This window comes from Rhinoraja longicauda, chromosome 18 (assembly GCF_053455715.1).
Source record: "Rhinoraja longicauda isolate Sanriku21f chromosome 18, sRhiLon1.1, whole genome shotgun sequence".
Classification (NCBI taxonomy): domain Eukaryota; kingdom Metazoa; phylum Chordata; class Chondrichthyes; order Rajiformes; family Arhynchobatidae; genus Rhinoraja; species Rhinoraja longicauda.
Window position 1 is genome coordinate 29,119,747 of NC_135970.1, and position 20,787 is coordinate 29,140,533.

The 20,787-nt window shown below is 44.2% G+C and overlaps 1 protein-coding gene across 2 annotated transcripts in view; it reads right to left on the reverse strand.

Annotated features, from left to right (window-relative positions):
- LOC144602113 (cytosolic 5'-nucleotidase 1A-like) overlaps nt 1–19,456 on the reverse strand; it is a 37,663-nt gene extending 18,207 nt beyond the window's left edge. For both annotated transcript variants that reach the window (XM_078414821.1, XM_078414820.1), the window contains exons 1-3: nt 19,389–19,456; nt 11,064–11,126; nt 1,893–2,060 (exon numbers count right to left, since the gene is read on the reverse strand). In XM_078414821.1, coding sequence (XP_078270947.1) covers nt 1,893–2,060; nt 11,064–11,108 — 213 coding nt within the window. In that variant the 5' untranslated portion in view covers nt 11,109–11,126; nt 19,389–19,456. The remainder of the gene's footprint in view (nt 1–1,892; nt 2,061–11,063; nt 11,127–19,388) is intronic.
- Nucleotides 19,457–20,787: the final 1,331 nt, after the last annotated feature.

Here is a 20,787-nt window from a genome sequence, read left to right on the forward strand (position 1 = left end):
TGCAGACCCTGCTGCATTCCTGCATTCCACTAATCCAGGCTGCACTCTGATAGCCCACCTCCGCACACTCTCCACATCCTTAATATATCGGGGCCAAGATTGTCAACCATAAATAAAACAAGAGATGTAAAAAAAAAAATCAACATTATAAAAAATTGGACATCAGAAAAAGTCTCTTGCAAATCATTCAATTGGGCAACAATGCTTTAATGTTGTCATGTGAAGACAGCAGAGCATAAAATATTGTCACATGGGGCTAAGGAAGTGAAAAACGGTGAGGCAGAGATCACATGACAATGACTGAACAAGCTTGGTAACCACAGGCAACATTAGTCACAACAGATTGGGGAGAGGGTGGAAGGTCGGGCAGGAACGAGGCAAGAAATTAGGAGAAACATGGCACTGCAGATGGTAGTTTACCAAGGAAAGACACAAAGTGCTGGAGTAATTCAGCAGGTCGGGCAACATCTCTGGAGAGCATGGACTAGTGACGTTTCAGATCGGGACCCTTCTTCTGAAGACACATGAAACTTGCAAACATTTTCCCCCTACGTTTTACAGAAAAAGGCCAAATTAAGTGGTATGAGTAAGAGTGAGAATAAAAAAATAAGTGTAGGAAGGGTAGCACAGTGGCGCAGCAGTAGAGTTGCTGCCTTACAGCGCTAAAGACCCGAGTTAGATCCAGACTACGGGTACTGTCAGAACGGAGTTTGCACGTTTCTCTGTGACCCCGTGGGGTTTCTCTGGGTTTCCTCCTACACACCAAAGACGTACAGGTTCGGAGGTTAGCTGGCCTCTGTAAAAGGTACCGTAGATGCTGGAATCTTGAGCAGAACACAACGTGCTGGTGGAACTTAGTAAGACAGAGCGTCTGTGGATGGAATGGACAGATAAAGTTTTGTGTCAGGACCCTTCTTCAGACACTAATGAAGGATCCTGACCCAAAACATCATCTGTTCATTCCCTCCACATGTGCTGCCTGATCCACTAAGTTCCTCCAACACTTTGCGTTTTGTTCATCTTGAACACAGTTTATGAGCTTTTGAAGAAAGGGGGAACAATTCAAACTCAGGAGTGGCGTGAAGTTGCAATACTGACCCACTATACACACCGTGGACATCCCCGATACCATTAGCCAAGGGCCTGTTTCTGTGCTGTATGACTCGACGAGGCTATTGCAGGATGTATATATTGGTTGAATTGGAATATAAATGGTAGGAGATTGAGAAGTACTTGATTGGTAAGGGTGTCAAGGGTTATCGGGAAAAGGCAGGAGAATAGGGTTGAAAGGCAAAGATAGATCAGCCGTGATTGAATGGCGGAGTACATATGATGGACCAAATGGCCTGATTCTGCTCCTATGACATATGAACTTATGAATGAGAGGATATACACAAGGAACTGCAGATGGGCGACCCGCTGAGTTACCAGCACTTTGTGTCTTGCGAAGATATAATGAATCAGTCTTTAAAGAAATCTCACAACAGTAGTGTAGTTTAGAGAGATACAGCGCGGAAACAGGCCCTTCGGCCCATCGGGTCCACGCTGACCAGCGATCACTGCACATTAACACCATACTACAAACACTAGGGACAATTTTTACATTTGCCCAGCCAATAACCTACAAACCTGTATGTCTGTGGAGTGTGGGAGGAAACCGAAGATCTTGGAGAAAACCCACGCAGGTCATGGGGAGAAGGTACAAACTCCATACAGACAGCACCCGTAGTCGGGATCAAACCCGGGTCTCCGGCGCTGCATTCGCTGTAAGGCAGCAACTCTACCGCTGCGCCACTGCGCACCACGCAACAGTGAAAACTTGAATTAAAGTGTTGAAGGCTGGCAGAGGGATGGTGCCATGACAGGTAACGCGAGGCATGTAGGGAACTTACCCTGATGAATGGAAAAACAATGCCTTCCTTCAGAGGGACATCTTCATTGGTGATCTGCTTTTTGAGGTATTCTTCAGGCCCTTCTGTCATGAATAACTCGTGCTCTTCCTCCATGTCAAAGAGAGCGCGAGCTGAGATGGCGATTGCTACGGCTTTGGTTGAGTCATTCTGCACAGAGAGAGGGGTTGGGAAGAAATAGACTTTAATACCATTAATATTCACACAAAATGTCCTCCCCACTCTTATCTCATAAACTCCCCATAGCCTGATGAGGGAAAGGAGTCAGATCACAACCTCTTCGAGTAGTTTAGAGATACAGTGTGGGAACAGGCACCGTCCACGCCGACCAGCGATCACCGCACACTAACACTATCCTATACCACACAAGGGACAATTTATAATTATACCAAGCCAATTAGCCTACAAACCTGTACATCTTTGGAGTGAGGGAGGAAACCGGAGCACCCGGAGAAAACCCACGTGGTCACGGGGAGAAGGTACAAACTACAGACAGACAGCACCCCAGGTCAGGATCGAACCCGGGTCTCTGGCACAAGCAAGGCAGCAACTCTACCGCAGTCCCACCGTGCCGTCCAATTCTTGTATTTGGAGAACTAAACACTGTTGGGTTGTAGGATGCAATTGAATTGGGAATCCCCAACATAATGAGATATGTAGACACAAAAAAACGCAGATGCTAGAATCTTGCATAGAAAACAACATTCTGGAGTAACTCAGTCAGGCACCATTTCTGGAGGGCATGGATATGTTTCATGTCGGGACCCCTTTTCAGCCTAATATGGATTCCATGCAGGCAGAGGAGATTAGTTTTTAGGCACCATGTTCGGCAAGGACATTGTGGGCTGAAGGGCCTATTCACGCGTTCTGTATAATCGATGTTTGTACAACGGCAATAATTACAATCTCCAACTGGATATGATAGACAGCTGTTTATATGGACTTGTCATGACTTTGTCTGTGTGGAGTTTGCACGTTCTCCCTGTGACCACGTGGGGTTTCCTCCAGGTGTTCTGGTTTCCTCCCACATCCCAAAAGATGTGTGGGTTTGTAGATTAATTGGCCTCTGTAAGGAGTGGATGAGAAAATGGGATAACATGGAACTGGTATGAATGGGTGATCGATGGTCGGCGTGGACTCAGTGGGCCGAAGGGCCTGTTTCCATGCTCTATCTCTAAATTAAACTAAAATAAATCGGCTTCACTCATGTAGCTTCATATTACAGTCTTGTACAGTGTTATAGTTAGAGTTAGTGAAAACAAGTCTCTAATCAGCTCAGAAGTCTTAAAAGCAGGTTTCAGTGCTTCCAGCTGCATGTCTTCCTACACACAAGCATGTACAATTAAATAACTCCAACTGACAGAGGTATGCTGTTGTTTCCACGGTTAGACTTTTGCATGATAACATAGAAATACAGAAAATAGGTGCAGGAGGAGGCAATTCGGCCCTTCGAGCCAGCACCGCCATTCATTGTGATTATGGCTGACCGTCCCCAGTCAATAACCCGTGCCTGCCTTCTCCCCATATCCCTTGATTCCACTAGCCCCTATCTAACTCTCTCTTAAATCCATCCAGTGATTTGGCTTCCAATGCCCTCTGTGGCAGAGAATTCCACAAATTCACAACTCTCTGGGTGAAAAGGTTTCTTCTCACCTCATAAATATGGCCTTGCTAGCTGTTATCAAACATGGTCCTTGCATACATTCATAACCTCACACATATCTGCTCTGCTTTGCTTATCACAAGAAAAAAAACATGAAACCCATGATACTTAGTTTAAGAGGCAACCTTCAGATGCAAAATGCAAATACTGTCATGAACCCGAAAATGCCGCCCTCTTGTAATATATTCCTTTTCCAGAGAGTATTCAAACCAGGTTCTGATCTGGCAGTCAGTGCTTTGTTTTGAGGAGATTCGTACTGGGGTAGAAGTACTCTTGCACAAATAGGGAAATTAGGACAAAATCTACTTTGAGAAGAGATGAATTATACACTTGTTTTTATTTATTGCATTTTGTTTTGTCTATTTATGATACTATCTATTGAGTAACTATGTTTACATCATGTGTGCTTCTTAAGAATTTCATTGTTCCATTTCGGGACATATAAAACATTCTTGACTGGGTTACAATTCACAAGTCAAAGGGAACTGCAGATTCCATGTCACAGAGAAAAGACCAGACATGATATATTGGACATGGAGATAAGCACAAGAATGAATTAAGTTCTCCGTTACATCGCCAAGGAATGGAAATGGTGTTGGCATTGAAGCCCTGTATAAAAATTACGGTATCTGTGTGCAGAAATATCATTATCCTGAAGGATTCAAGACCAGCTTCTTCCAGACAACCATCAGGCTATTAAACACTACAACCTCCAAAAAAGCTCCATACTACATAGACTCGGGGGACAGACACGGAGGGGGACGGACTCAGCGAGGTGGGGGAGGCAGAGAGGCAGAGACAGAGACAGAGACAGAGACAGAGACAGAGACAGAGACAGAGACAGAGACAGAGACAGAGACAGAGACAGAGACAGAGACAGAGACAGAGACAGAGACAGAGACAGAGACAGAGACAGAGACAGAGACAGAGACAGAGACAGAGACAGAGACAGAGACAGAGACAGAGACAGAGACAGAGACAGAGACAGAGACAGAGACAGAGACAGAGACAGAGACAGAGACAGAGACAGAGACAGAACATTTTTTATTTATTATGGGTTTTACAGGGTACTATGTTTACATATTCTGTTGTGCTGCTGCAAGTAAGAAGTTCATTGTTCCGTTTTGGGACATACGACAATAAAACCCTCTTGACTCTTGATTTACAAGATCAGGGTTTTCAACATTCAAATACTAGCAAATTTGCAGATGATACAAAGCTGGGTGGTAGTGTGAGCTGTGAGGAAGATGCTATGAGGTTGCAGGATGACTTGGACAGGTTGTGTGAGTGGGCGATCTTATCGAAACATACAAGATTATTAAGGGGTTGGACACGTTAGAGGCAGGAAACATGTTCCCAATGTTGGGGGAGTCCAGAACCAGGGGCCACAGTTTAAGAATAAGGGGTAGGCCATTTAGAACGGAGATGACGAAAAACTTTTTCAGTCAGAGAGTTGTAAATCTGTGGAATTCACTGCCTCAGAAGGCAGTGGAGGCCAATTCTCTGAATGCATTCAAGAGAGAGCTAGATAGAGCTCTTAAGGATAGCGGAGTCAGGGGGTATGGGGAGAAGGCAGGAATGGGGTACTGATTGAGAATGATCAGCCATGATCACATTGAATGGTGGTGCTGGCTCGAAGGGCCGAATGGCCTCCTCCTGTACCTATTGTCTATTGGAATTAGTGAGGCCTTTTTTTGTGAACAACTGTACCACAGTTTTCTGTGAATAGAGATAAGATGTGGTTTGGCATTTTAAACTGACACCCACACAAAAGTGGTTACAAAGCAAGCGGCTAGGTGCAAACATCACAATACTGAACCACCCAGAACCTACGTCATGGTTTTTACTCTCCAGTTATGCTTACGGATGCTGCAATAAGCTGATTATTGTGATGCAGACAACTGATCAATTTACCTCCAAATTCACACTGGGTTTACTACGAAATAATGTTCCATTCACCACTACATCACTGCTTGCGTGATGCTAGTTTCAAGGAAACATCCAGCCACCAACACATTATAGGCTGTTTATTTATTCTCAATCCACTGTATTTTAGCCACATTTTTCCACTAAACGTGAAGTAACAGAGGCAAATTTAAGGTGGAAGAAAATCAGCATAGAACACAGAAAGATACAACATGCTGGAGTAACTCAGCGGGTCAGATCGTGGATCTGCAGAGATGCTGCCTGACCCGCTGAGTTACTCTAGCATTTGTGTCTTTCCTTGGTAAATCAGCATCTGCAGCTCCTTGTTTCTACATACAAATCCCAACTACAGCACTGGAACAGGCCATTTGGCCCACATTGTCTGTGCCGAGCATGATGCCATTAAACTAATCTCCTCTGCCTGCACGTGATCCATTTTGCTCCATTCCCTGCATATTCATGTGCCTGTCTAAAAGCATCTTAAATGCACCCATTGCACGTCTCCACCAACACTCCTGGCACGCATGGATTATTCTCTGAAATGGTTTTTCAAACTATTCAGTCCGCAAGCAATTCAGGACAAGCATTAATGTGGGCCTTGCAGTAATAGTCATCCAATAACTAAATAAATGTTAAATGTTTTCAAGATGTTTAATAATATCTACGGAAGGAAGCTTGTATTATTTTTACACGTCATTGGCAGTAGGACACAAATGGTGTACTATATAGTTGGGTTTTTTGTTTAGGTTAGAGATACAGCATGGAAACAAGCCCTTCGGTCCACCAAGTCCACGCCAACCAGCAATCCCCATACACAAGCACTATCCTATGCTCTAGGGTCAAATTACAATTTTGACTGAAGCCAGTTAACCTACAAACCTAAGATAGACACAGAAAGCTGGAGTAACTCAGCGGGACAGGCAGCGTCTCTGGAGAGAAGGAATGGGTGATGTTTCGGGTCTGAAGAAGGGTCTCGACTTGAAACATCACCCATTCCTGCTGCGTGCGGGGATTGCTGAGTTACTCCAGCTTTTTATCATATATCATATCATATATATACAGCCGGAAACAGGCCTTTTCGGCCCACCAAGTCCGTGCCGCCCAGTGATCCCCGTACATTAACACTATCCTACACCCACTAGGGACAATTTTTACATTTACCCAGCCAATTAACCTACATACCTGTACGTCTTTGGAGTGTGGGAGGAAACCGAAGATCTCGGAGAAAACCCACGCAGGTCACGGGGAGAACGTACAAACTCCTTACAGTACAACACCCGTAGTCAGGATCGAACCTGAGTCTCCGGCGCTGCATTCGCTGTAAAGCAGCAACTCTACCGCTGCGCTACCGTGCCGCCCATCTTGTGACCATCTTCGGTTTAAATCAACATCTGCAGTCCTTCCTACACAACCTACAAACCTGTACGTCTTGGTAATGGGTGCTGTCTTACGGAATTTATACGTTCTCCCCATGACTGTGTGGGTTTCCTCTGGGTGCTCCGATCTCCTCCCACATTCCAAAGACGTACAGGTTTGTAGGTTTAATTGGCTTCTGTAAATTGTGCCTAGTGTGTAGGATCGTGCTGGTGTACAGGGTGATCATTGGTCGCACGGACTCGGTCCGCCGAAGGGCCTGCTTCCACACTGAATCTCTAAAACTATAAACTTAAACCTGCTAAATTCATCCAGCACTCTGTATCTATTTCAGCCAACAAAGGCACTACAGTACAAGAAACACAATATTACTCAATATTTTTGAAAATATTAGAAGCATGGGGATGTCTAATTTATCTTTGCAAGTTGCATTTTTATTATTTGTGCATTTCCAGCAGATCGATTAATGCATGGCAGGTAATTTCACCCGATGTCTGGTCCAGCGGATGCATAGAGGTCTACTTATCAGAGAGCTCCACCTGCTGGTTCAGTTGGCACATTGTAACCGTGAGGAGGGAGCTTCAGTTTGGAATGCTACTCTACAGAGAGTTAATGTTATGTTTTATTAAGTGGAGGAGTAGCCAAGACACATTTTCATGAGGTGGAAAATGCCTCTTAGACAGACCATAGAACATTACAGCACAGGAACAGGCCCTTCTGCCCACAATGTCTGTGCTGAACATGATTCCAAGACAGAATAATCTCCTCTGCCTGCATGTGATGCATATCCCTCCATTTCCTGAATATCCATGCGCCAATCTAAAAACCTATTAAATGCCACTATCGTATCAACCTCCACCGCCACACCAGGCAGTCACCACCCTCTATGTAAAATAAATTGCTCCTGAACTATGATCTCCTTTAAACTTTGCCTCTCGCCTTAAAGCTATGCCTCTAGTCTTTGACTTTTCCATCCTGGAAAAAAGGTTCTGACTGTCTACCCTATCTATGCCTTTCACAATTGTATATACTTCTATCAGGTCTTCCCCCAACCTCCGGCGCTCCAGAGAAAACAATCCAAAGTTTGTTCAACTTTCCCTTTTGTTTAATATCCTCTAAACCCAGCAGCACGCTAATAAACCCATCTGTACCGAACAAGATGCCAAGACTAACTCTTATCTGTCTGCAGACAATCCATGTCCCTCCATTCCCTGCATGTGTTTATCCAAAGGTCTCTTTGCTCCCTTGGGCCTCTTCGACTGTGCCCAGCTCTCATCCCATCAACATAAACCCAATCTGCCTGCCAGGTATATTTCCTATGTAAGTGCCTGTTGAAATACCTCTTAAACATAGTGATTGTACCTGAAGACACAAGAGTCTGCAGATGCTGCAATTTTGAGCAAAACACAATGAGCTGGAGGAACTCAGTGAGTCAGGCAGCATCTGTGGAGGGAATAGACAGACAGCGTTTGGGCTAGGATCCTCCTTCAGTAGGGTCCCCCTGTCTGAAGAAGGGACCGACCCGAAATATCGCCTGTCCACTCCATCCACAGATGCTGCCTGACCTGCTGAGTTCTTCCAGCACTTTACAAATGTATTTGACTTCACCACCTGCTCTGACAGCAAGTTCCACATTATCATCCACTTTCTGTTAACAAAATCTTTCTGCTGAAATCCCCTTTAAAACTCCCTTTATCACAGCAGCGCCGCGGTAGATCCGCTGTCTCACAGCGCCAGAGACCCGGGTTCGATCCTGACCTCGGGTGCTGTCTGTGTGGAGTTTGCACATTCTCCCTGAGATTGCGTGGGTTTATTCCTGGTGCTCTGGTTTCCTCCCACATCCTAAAGACGTGTGGTTTTGTAGATAATTGGCTTGGTAAAATTGCCTCAAAATCTACCAGGAGTGGATGAGACAGTGGGATAACATCAAACTAGTGCGAGCAGGTGATCGATAGTTGGCGTGGACTCAGTGTGCCGAAGGGTCTGTCCCATGCTGTATCTCTAAACCTCAAACCTATGCCCTCTTATTTTAGATATGCCTACTATGGGAATAAATGATTCTGACCATCTACCCTATTTTTCATCTTTGGACTTTACAGATGCAGCTTGAAAACAGGCTTTTCGGCCCACCGAGTTCTTGCCGACCAGCGATAGTACACTCGGACTATTCCACATACTAGAGACAAGTTTTTTCACAGAAGCCAATTAACCTTCAAACCTGCATGTCTTCGGAATGTGGGCAAGAATGCCGTACGCCTTCTTCACCATCCTGTGGTCTTGAACCACAAGACCCCTCTGTCCATCTTTGTGTCCCACCATTTAATGTATATGTCCTATCCCAGTATGGCATCCTAAAATGATTCACCTCATACGTGATGGAATTAAATTCCAGTCTCCCAACATTCTAATTGTAGATTTATTTAAGTACAGCCTACATCTTGCAACAATTTGCAAACATTGAGTTCTCAATGAAATCCTTAAATTATAGAGACAATAACCTTTCAAAGTGGCCATACATTAGAGACCAGTGTAGGATTTGAGTAAAGGAGCAAAGAGGTCCTTCTGCAGTTGTTTAGGGCCCTGGTGAGACCACATCTGGAGTATTGTGTGCAGTTTTGGTCTCATAATTTGAGGAAGGACGTCTTTGCTATTGAGGCAGTGCAGCGTAGGTTCACGAGTTTAATCCCTGGGATGGAGGGACTGTCATATGAGGAAAGATTGGAAAGACTGGGCTTGTATTTACTGGAGTTTAGAAGGATGAGAGGGGATCTTATAGAGGTGTATAAAATTATAAAAGGACTAGACAAGCCAGATGCAGGAAAAATGTTTCCAATGTTGGGGGAGTCCAGAACCAGGGGCCACAGTCTAAGAATAAAGGGGAGGCCATTTAAAACTGAGGTGAGAAGAAACTTTTTCACCCAAAGAGTTGTGAATATGTAGAATTCTCTGCCACAGAAGGCAGTGGAGGCCAATTCACTGTATGAATTTAAAAGAGAGTTAGATAGAGCTCTAGGGGGCTAGTGGAATCAAGTGATATGGGGAGAAGGCAGACACAAGTTACTGATTGTGGCTGATCAGCCTTCATTACAATGAATGGCAGTACTGGCTGGAAGGGCCAAATGTCCTCCTCCTGCACCTATTTTCTATGTTTCTAGTACTAAACAAGTAGATCAAAAGCATCTTAAATAAGGGAGACTAAAGATCCAAGGGCTTTTTGCACTGGCTCAGAAAATGTCATTTAACTCTTCAAAATGATTAAAGGTTCACAAATTCATGTCATAAGAGCAGAATTAGGCCATTTGGCCAATCGAGTCTACTCCATCACAAAATCATAGCTGATATATCTTTCCCTCTCAACCCCATTTTCCTGCCTTCTCCCCATAACGTTTAACACCCTTACTAATCAAGGACCTGTTAACCTCTGCTTTAAATATACCCAATGATTGGCCTCCACAGCAATGAATTCCACAGATTTACCTCCCTTTGGCTAAAGAAATTCCTCTACGTCTCTTTTTAGTCTGGTAAACAGATATGGGTAATTAGCAGATAAAAGGTACATTGAGCTCACTAATGACATTGACAGACGATTATGGACCTGGCCAGCTTTAATGCAGAGGGATACTACGCAGAGACCTTAGAATGATTTACTTCAGGTGTGTGTTGCACAAATGATCAGGGACACGCAGAATGCGAAAGAACACAAGGGAAACTTGAACACACAGACATATGTCAGAATGTCCAATTTAAGGATGTTTATGGATACCTAGCACATGGAACCACAGATATTGGAATCTTGAGCAAAACACAAAGCGCCGGAGGAACTCAGTGGATCAGGCAGCATCTGGGATGAATGGATCAACGACGTTTTGGGTTGGGACTCTTCTTCAGATTCATGGATATTTAGGGACATTTATGTTTGGAATCAGTATTCACTTCTATTTTTTTTGTACCGAGGAAAGATTTAAGTAGACAGACATTTGTCAGAAAATGTAAGATGTTACGTCTTATGCTGAGAGAGAGAAGAGAGCGAGAGAGAGAGGGGGGGAGGCTTTATACAAGTCATCACATCCACATTAATACACCATTATGTAAATTTGTGTCCCTGTGTGACAATGAACACAGCTTTACCTGTGTGACACGAGCAGGCCTGTGGGCTGTGATGTGAATGCTATACTTCTGTATATATTTACCTGCTGTCTATCAGTGTTGATGATAATCTCAATACCGTCATCCATCTTCAATGCACAGTCTACCTGGAACAAGAAGATCAGAGCCTTTAAAACTGACAGCTCGATTTTGCCAGCACATCCCATATTGCATGCTGCAATATCATGCCCAACAGATTTGTCAAGAGTGGGTGAGTCCATTGGCTCGTACAGTTGGTTGATCTGAGACACAAAGGTGATAGGCTTGCTCCAACTCGCTTCAGTTTCCCGAGAGCAGAAGCCGCAGTGGAGGCCAAGATATTGAGTGTTTTTTAAAGCGGAGATCGACAGGTTCTTGATTAGCAAAGGGTGTCAAAGGGTATGGTATGGGAAGAAGGCAGGAGAACGGGGTTGAGAGAGAAATATAGATCATCCATGATCGAATGGCAGAGCAGACTCGATGGGCTGAATGGACTCATTCTGCTCCAATGTCTTATGGTCTTATAGGCTAAGAAAAAAAAAGACGAGGTTCCTGAGTAACTCAGCGGGCCAGGCAGCATCTCTGGAGAACATGGATAAGAGACGTTTCGGATCAGCAGACATCTTCAAACACGTCACCTATCCATGTTGTCCAGGTATGTTGCCTGACTTACTGAGTTACTTTGTCTCTTCTTTTGTGACAAGCATCTGCAGTTCCTCTTATCTCTGATTCGTTAAGAATTCCGGTAATCTTACCAGGGAACTGGGATTTCAGTTTGTAGTCAAACATCTTTCCATCACTCATTGTCAAACCTCTCCCAAAAGAAATTGCTACTTATAAGAACTAGCACTGTGGTCCCTCATTTATGGCGTCTGGAGAAGACAAAATGGCAACAAACTAAATATCTGAAGGAAACTCAGAACCATAGGTTTAAGTCAAGAACCAGGGGACATAGTTATGTCAAGAACCAGAGGGCAGAGCTATAGGGAGAAGTTGAGCAGGCTAGGACTTTATTCCTTGCAGCACAGGAGGATTTGGGGCAACTCTACCACTGCACCGCCCCCCTGAGATTTCTGCAGATTTATTCTTTGCATTTAATGCCCACAAGATTCCAGACACCAATAAAGCCTTCATTTGTTCATATTTACACAGTGAAATAGCAGTTTGTCGAATAAAAATCTGCAAATATACAACACTGGTGTGCTGTAAAAGGGAATAAAAATACAAGATCGGCTTGAATTCTGCAGGAGGTGGACACTTTTCTGGGTGGGAAAAGCTAGTGAATTGAATTGAATGACACAGCATGGAAACAGAAGCTTCAGCCCACCGAGTCCACACCGACCATCGATCACACGTTCACACACTACTTCTGTTATCCCACTGTTTCATCCGCTCCCTTCACACTAGGAGCAATTTACAGAGGATCGATTAACCAACAAACCCGCACGTCTTTGGGATGTGGCAGGAAATCGGAACTCCCGGCAAAAACCCACGCGGTCACAGGGAGAACATAAAACTCCAGGCACAGACACCACCCAAGGTTGAGATCGAACCCTGGGTCTCTGGCGCTGCGAGGCAGCAGCTCTACCCGCTGCGCCACTGTGGCATCCTGATATGCTCAAGTTGTGCGTATTCCTCAAAGGTGCACAGTGAAATGTCAAACTCTCAGGTACTCACAGAACCTTAAAATGAAGCGGAGAGCAGTAGAAATGGTTCCAATGTGCAGCACTGGAGAACTTCAATCGACAACCAAGTCAATCCAATGTACAGAGCTGCGGGATAACCAGATTGGTGTAAGAGCAAGGTTTATATACACTACTTGATCCAGGGGAAGTAGAATAACCTACACTAAGAACAAGGCCCTTCTCTGTACTGAATTACAACACTGAAACCACATAAACACAAGTTCACTGCCTGCATTGCTTTAAATAGAAGCACTTGAATCATAACCAACAAAATCCCTAACCTACCAAGCATCTGCACTTAAAATAAATGCCCAATTGGAACTTTAGCAAAGATATTTTTAAACAGTTTGAGATCAAACAGGTATAATGTCTGGTTTTTAGTCTTTTTAAATAGTACACGCTAAATGCGTTCGCATCTGCAGCTTGTAATCAAATGCACAAATTCTCTCTACATCCCCCTATATTCCACCAGTACTGTCTCTTTTCAAATGTACTGATATGGACTCCTATCAGGGGAATAATGCATGTGTGCATATGGTGTACATGTAAATACTACAATCTGGTGTACATGCAAATACCATTCTGCACTGGTGTTTTTCTCTTTGCTCTACCAGTTGTATTTAGTTTAGAGATACAGCACTGAAACAGGCCCTTCGGGCCACCGTGTCCATGCTGACCCACCTGATCATCCATTCACACAAGGTCTATGTTATCCCACGTTCACATCCACTCCCTACACACGAGGTGGAAATTTACAGAAGCCAATTACCCTGCAAACCCGCATGTCTATGGGATGTGGAGGGAAACGGGAGGAAACCCACGCAGTCACAGGGAGAACGTACAAACTGCGCACAGACTGCACCCGCGGTCAGAATCGAATCCGAGCCTCTGGTGCTGTGAGGCAGCAGCTTTACCCGCTGCACCACCAAAGAGTCCACCAAACACCCACCCAAAAAACTCTACAATAAGCCTATTTTATTCTCCCCACATTCTCATTAACTCCCCAGAACCCCCCCCCCCCCCCCACCCCACCTGCGATCTGAGGACAACTAGCCAAGGAAATTGGAAACTCACAGGGTCGCAGAGAGAATGTATAAACTCTACACAGTTAGCACCGGAGGTCAGGATCGAACCGTGTTCACCGGCACTGCGAGGCAGCGACTCTACCTGTGATCTGATTTAACTGGCTAGCATGCAAATAAAAGCGTTTCACTCCATCTCAATAAACATGACAATACAAAACCAATAATAACTCCTACACCTTCAGACCAGGATAATACAATGCTCAATCTTGAATCGGGTAATCCCAGCTAAGATTTTTGGGACGTTTTTAATTGACATACCTAACCGATAAAACACAAAATAAAAGCAGGCAGCGTTCCCGCTTCTAATCCCCATTCAGGGACTCCCGGAGAAACAACGAACTGCAGATGCTGGTACATAGATACATAAACAATAGGTGCAGGAGGAGGCCATTCGGCCCTTCGAGCCAGCACCGCCATTCAATGCAATCATGGCTGATCATCCACAATCAGTACACTGTTCCTGCCTCCTCCCCATATCCCTTGATTCCGCTAGCCGTGAGTGCTCGATCTAACTCTCTTTTGAATGCATCCGGTGAATTGGCCTCCACTGCCCTCTGAGGCAGAGAATTCCACAAATTCACAACTCTCTGGGTAAAAAAGTTCTTCCTCATCTCAGTTCTAAATGGCCTACCCCTTATTCTTACACTGTGGCCCCTGGTTCTGGACTCCCCCGACATCAGGAACATATTTCCTGCATCTAGCGCGTCCAATCCCTTAATAATTTTATTTGTTTCTATGAGATCCCCTCTCATCTTTCTAAATTCCAGTGAATACATGCCCAGTCGCTCCATTCTTTCATCGTATGACTGTCCCACCATCCCAGGAATTAACTTTGTGAACCTACGCTGCACTCCCTCAATAGCAAGAATGTCCTTCCTCAAGTTAGGAGACCAAAGCTGCGCACAATACTCCAGGTATGGTCTCACCAGGGCCCCGTACAACTCCAGAAGGACCTCTTTGCTCCTATCCTCAACTCCTCTCGTTATGAAGGCCAACATGCAATTAGCTTTCTTAACTGCCTGCTGTACCTGCATGCTTACTTTCAGTGACTGATGTACAAGGTCTCGTTGTACTTCCCCTTTTCCAAACCTGACAATAATCAGATAATAATCTGCCTTCCTATTCTTGCCACCAAAGTGGATAACCTTACATTTATCCACAGTATACTGCATCTGCCTTGCATCTGCCCACTCACCCAACTGTCCAAGTCACCCAGCATCCTCTTCACAGTTCACACTGCCACTCAGCTTTGTGTCATCTGCAAATTTGCTCATGTTACTTTTAATTCCTTCATCTAAATCATTAATGTGTATTGTAAATAGCTGCGGTCCCAGCACTGAGCCTTGCGGCTCCCCAATAGTCTCAGCCTGCCATTCTGAAATGGACCCGTTAATCCCTACTCTTTGTTTCCTGTCTGCCAACCAATTTTCTATCCATGTCAATACCCTACCCCCAATAATATGTGCTGTAATTTTGACCACTAATCTCCAGTGTGGGACCTTATCAAAGGCTTTCTGAAACTTCTGAAAGGGGGATCTCATTGAAACTTACAGAAGAATGAACGGCCTAGATTGACTGGATATTCAGAGAATGTTTCCATAGTGAAGAAGTCTAGTTCAGAGGGCACAGATACAGAATAAAAGGACGTACCTTCAGAAAGGAGATGAGGAGATTTCTTTACGAATGTATGGAATTCATTGCCACAGATGGCTGTGGAGGCCAAGTCATTGGGTGTTTTATAGCAGAGATTGACAGGTTCTTGATTAGTAAGGGCGTCAAAAGTTACGGGGACAAGGTGAGAGAATGGGGTTGAGAGGGAAAGATAGATCAACCATGATTAAATGGCAAAGAAGACTCGATGGGCTGAATGCCCTAATTCTGCTCCTGTAATTTATGAAGTTACAAAGAACAGTAGCCTTGAAAATAATCTGCTTAAGAAACGAACTTAAAAAATAAATGTAGAATAAATGAAAAATCACTATTCTGTTGGAACCTTGACTTTGCTGTAGGTCTGAGTTTTGACTCAGATGAGTCCAAGTTTGAGGTTTATTTTTGTTGCATTCAAATTCCTGATAAATATAAGCTTAGGTCAGGAAATGTTCTGTGGGATTTTGATAAAAATATACAATTTGTGAATACTTCCACCACCAACAAAAAAAGGCTTCAATCATTTGCCCAGACAGATTCTTCAGCTAAATTTAAATAAATATAGAGCTGTGCAGGAGAATAAATAAAATGATAAACCACAAGCAAGATGCTGTTTGTCAATTTGACAAAATTGCAGCTTTTTCTTTAATCCGCTCAACTCTTTCCACTAATTAAACTTGGTTTGGGAACAGCTCCATCCAAGACCGTAGAAATTGCAGAGAGTTGTGGACGCAGCCCAGACCATCACACAAACTAACCTCCCTTCCATTCACTCCATCTACACTTTAAGCTGCCTAAGCAAGGCCAGCAGCATAATCAAGGACCAGTCTCAGCCCGGTCACTTCCTCTTCTCCCCTCTCCCATCAGGCAAGAGGTACAGAAGTTTGAAAACACGCATCTCCAGATTCAGGGACAGTTTCTTCCTAGCTGTTTTCAGGCAACTAAACCGTCCTCTCACCATTTCGGTAACAGTACTGAGCTACCATCTTTGTGGCTACCATCTACCTCATTGGAGACCCTCGGACTACCTTTAATCGGACTTTATTGGGACTATACCTTGCACTAAACTTTATACCCTTTATCCTGTATCTATACACTATGGATGGCTTAATTGTAATCATGTATAGTCCTTTTGTTGACAAAGATGTGTGGGTTTGCTGGATCGTTGGGCAGTGTGGACCCGTTTGCATGCTGTATCTCTAAACCAAACCAATCAAACTTCTAACAATTATTTCTTCCCCTTTGCCTGCAAGACCATCTACTGTGTCCCAAAGTAACGTTCCTGCTGTAGAATTAGTGGCATATTGGAAACATGGAAGCATAGAAAATAGGTGCAGGAGTAGGCCATTCAGCCCTTCGAGCCAGCACGCCCATTCAATATGATCATGGCTGATCATCCAAAATCAGTACCCCGTTCCTGCTTTTCCCCATATCCCTCGATTCCTTTAGCCCTAAGAGCTAAATCTAACTCTCTCTTGAAAATATCCAGTGGATTGGCCTCCACTGCCTTCTGTGGCAGATAATAAAAGAATAAATCTCAAAAATTGCCCTTCCTTTATTGGCAAAGCTGACCACACAACTTAGTTCAGCTGTTGAAATCAATGCTGTGTGTGAATCTTAGTTTAGTTTTAGAGATATATTGTGGATGCAGGCCCTTCGGCTCACCGAGTCCACGCCAACCATCGATCACCTTTATCCTATACACTAGGGACAATTTACAGAAGCCAATTAAACCACAAACCCCCGTACGTCTTTGGAAATGTGGCAGGAAAACGGAGCACCCAGAGGAAACTCACAGGAAGAATGGCAATACAGACAGCACCTGTTGTCAGGATCCAACCCGGGTCCCTGGCACTGTGATTCAACAACTCTACCACTGCGCCACTGTACCGCCCCTGGTTCAACATGAGAACAATCATGCCGTGGTTATGTGAACCATTTAATTTAGCTTAGTTTAGAGATATAGTGCGGAAACAGGCCCTTTGGCCCACCGAGTTCATGCTGACAGGCGATCCCCGCACACCAACGCTATTTAACAACTACTGGGGACAAATTACAATTATATCAAGCTAATTAACCTGCAAACCTGCACCTCTTTGGACTGTGGGAGGAAACCGGAGATCCTGGTGAAAAACGCGATCACGGGGCCAACGTACCCGTAGTCAGGATCAAACCTGTGTCTCTGGTGCCGTGAGGCAGCAGTTCTACCAGCTGTGTCACCATGACACCCAGCTGCACCAATCTGCCATACATTTTACACAGTTAAAATAATCACTGATGATCTATTATGAATTAAGTTATGCAATCCTCACACAAAGCTAAATTACTCTCAATATTGATGCAAAGTGCTGGAGTAACTCAACAGGTCAGGCAACATCTCTGGAAGATATGGATGGGTGATGTTTCAGCTTAAGGCCTCCTTCGGACTAATTGCAGTGGAGGAAGAGCAGGTGGTAAGCTGAGTAAACAGGTGGGGGCAGGATAAGGCTTTTTCTCAACTCTTCTACAATTAGTCTGAAGAAGGGCTCCAATCTGAATCATCATCCATCCATATCTTCCAGAGAAGCTGCCTGACCTGCTGAGTTACTCCAGCACTTTATTTATTTTTTGGTAAACCAGCATCTGCAGTTGTTTTTGTCTACTTTCAATATTGGTTCAGTCTTTATCCAATTAAATAAACAACTGAAAATGCAAATTCTTTAAGAGCAGGGTGATAAACAAAGCTTTGATTGCAATGCCTACATTCAGAAATGTATTTCATTCCAAGACCAACATTTTGTTATGTCCACAGAACACAAACTGATTGAGGAAACATCTTATAAGAAAATAACTGCAGATGCTGGTGCAAATCGAAGGTATTTATTCACAAAATGCTGGAGTAACTCAGCAGGTCAGGCAGCATCTCGGGAGAGAAGGAATGGGTGATGTTTCGGGTCGAGACCCTTCTTCAGACTGTGTATTATCTGAACATCTTCTGAGTCTGAAGAAGGGTCCCGACCCGAAACATCATCTTTCCATGTTCTCTAGAGATGCTGCCTGACTTGCTAAGTTATTCCAACACTGTATCCTTTCTTATCAGAAGGGTCCCAACCCAAAACGTCATCTGCCCATGCCATCTATGCTGCCTGACCCACTGGGTTCCTCCAGCACTTTGTGCTTTGCTCAAAATACCAGCATCTGCAGTTCCTTGTTTTTCTGCAAACAGCTCATTGCAAAATTTGACTCCACCCAACCTGTAAACTGATCCCATGTAAAAAAAAAAAATTACTTCCTGATTTCAATCCGGAGTTTGCCTTGGTGGAAACAAAGAACAGCAGATGCCGGATAATACACAAAAGGACATAAAGTGCTGGAGTAACTCAGCAGGTCAGATAGATTCTCTGGAGAACATGGATAAGTGACACATCGGGTTGAGACTGAAGAAGGTTCCCAAACCTAAAACGTCACCTATCCATGTTCCCCAGAAATGTTGCTTGACCCACTGAGTTACTCCAGCACTTGGCGTCTTCACAATTTGCCTTTCAATAGCTGGATGGATGTTAAGTAAATTTGTGAGATGGAGTCACCAAAGATAGACACAAAGTGCTGGAGTAATTCAGTGGGTCAGGCAGCATCTCTGGAGGAAAAATATGGTTGTATTCAAGTCTGGTCTCAATTCTACCCACTGTGATCACACCACATGAGACAATGCACCAATAATTCAATCTACATTTGCAGAACCACAACCATTTAAAATATAGAAACAAGAAACTGCAGAAACTGATGCCTATGTTTTTACTCAAACATTCCTGTTTCTCAAACTTGGGCAAAGTTTTCCAAGCAAATACAACTATGCAAGGGTGCAATGCAGAAAGTTATTTTTGGAAAAAGTTAAAAGGTGGAGGGATATTGCATATGTGGACATGAGGGTCCCACAGACCGTGCAGCGACACAAACTCAGGTCACTAGGCAAGTTCCCAACATCAACACTCACTCTGCAGTTCCAGGTCCAGCAGCACTCGCCCTCACGGCGCAGGCGCGGCCGCCGAGCACGCTGGGACCTCCGCCGCCCTCCGCTCCAATCACCGCCCGCCCGGGACTACATCTCCCAGAGGGCAACGCGCCACCAAAGCCACTGCCACCAGGGGAGCCAGAGAGTCAACCAGTCGACAACAGTATTGGACCAAGCTTTTGTTGGGGGTTTATTGGGGACATGTTAGAGTGGGACAGGATACTGTGGGATTTAATGCCAATATAATAATCTGGGACAGGATATTCTGGGATTTAATGGGGGTGTAATAATGTGGGGCACTTTATTCTGGGAGTTAATAGGGAGACAATAATTTTAAGGCAGGACATAATGGGAATTAATGGGGATATAATAATCTGGGACAAGATATTCTTGGATTTAATTGGGATACAAAAGTGTAAGGCAGAATAAAGTGGGGAAATAATGGGGCTATAATAATTTGGGGCAGATTATTGAGAGATTTAAAGGGATTAAGTGATACTTAGATTGATTGTTATTGTTACCCCCCCCCCCCCCCCCCCCCCCCAACCCGCAGTGCATTCCAGGCCACAGCAATTTTTGTAAAAAACGTTCCCCATTTCACCATTAAACTTTCACCTTATAGTTATGCCCTCTGGTGTTGGACATTTCCAACCTGGGAAAAACATTCTGACTGTCTACCCTTTCTATGCCTGTCATAATTTTATATAGGTTTATTAAGTCTCCCCATCAATCTCCAATGTTCCAGAGGTCAGTTGTGCTCAGTTTGTTCTAGGAGTTGATGGGGATATAGTAATGTGGATACACAAGGAGCAGCTGGAATCTCATGAGTTTGTACAAAGTGTTGGAGAAACTCAGTGGATCAGGCACCCTGCTACCTGTTTGCCCAGTTCCAGAATGGTGGTGGAGACAGTGACATTTAAGAGGCTTTTGGATAGGTACATGGATGTACAAGGAGTGGAGGGATATGGATAACGTGCAGTCAGATACGAGTTTGTATTGCCATCATATTCGGCTTGTGGGCCAAAAGGCCTGATCCTGTGCTGTGCTGTTCCATGTTCAAGAGTCAAGAATAAGTCAAGAATGAGCGGGACAGGCAGTATCTGGGGAGAGGGATGGACAGGTGGTTTTGGTCGGGACCCTTCATCTGACTTAGAAAGCTTTATTTTGCTAGCTATCCAATCAGATCAGATAAAATAAGACATAAATACAATGAACTCAAACTCAAGTACAATAGGTAGAGCAAAGGTGAAGATACAGAGTGTAGAATGTATTGTAGTTCTCAGCATTGTAGCTCTTCAGCTTCAGAGATAAAGTCCCATGTCCACAATGGGGGAGTGGTGAATCTGACAGTACCCTAGTTTATAGAGAAATTGTTCAGAAG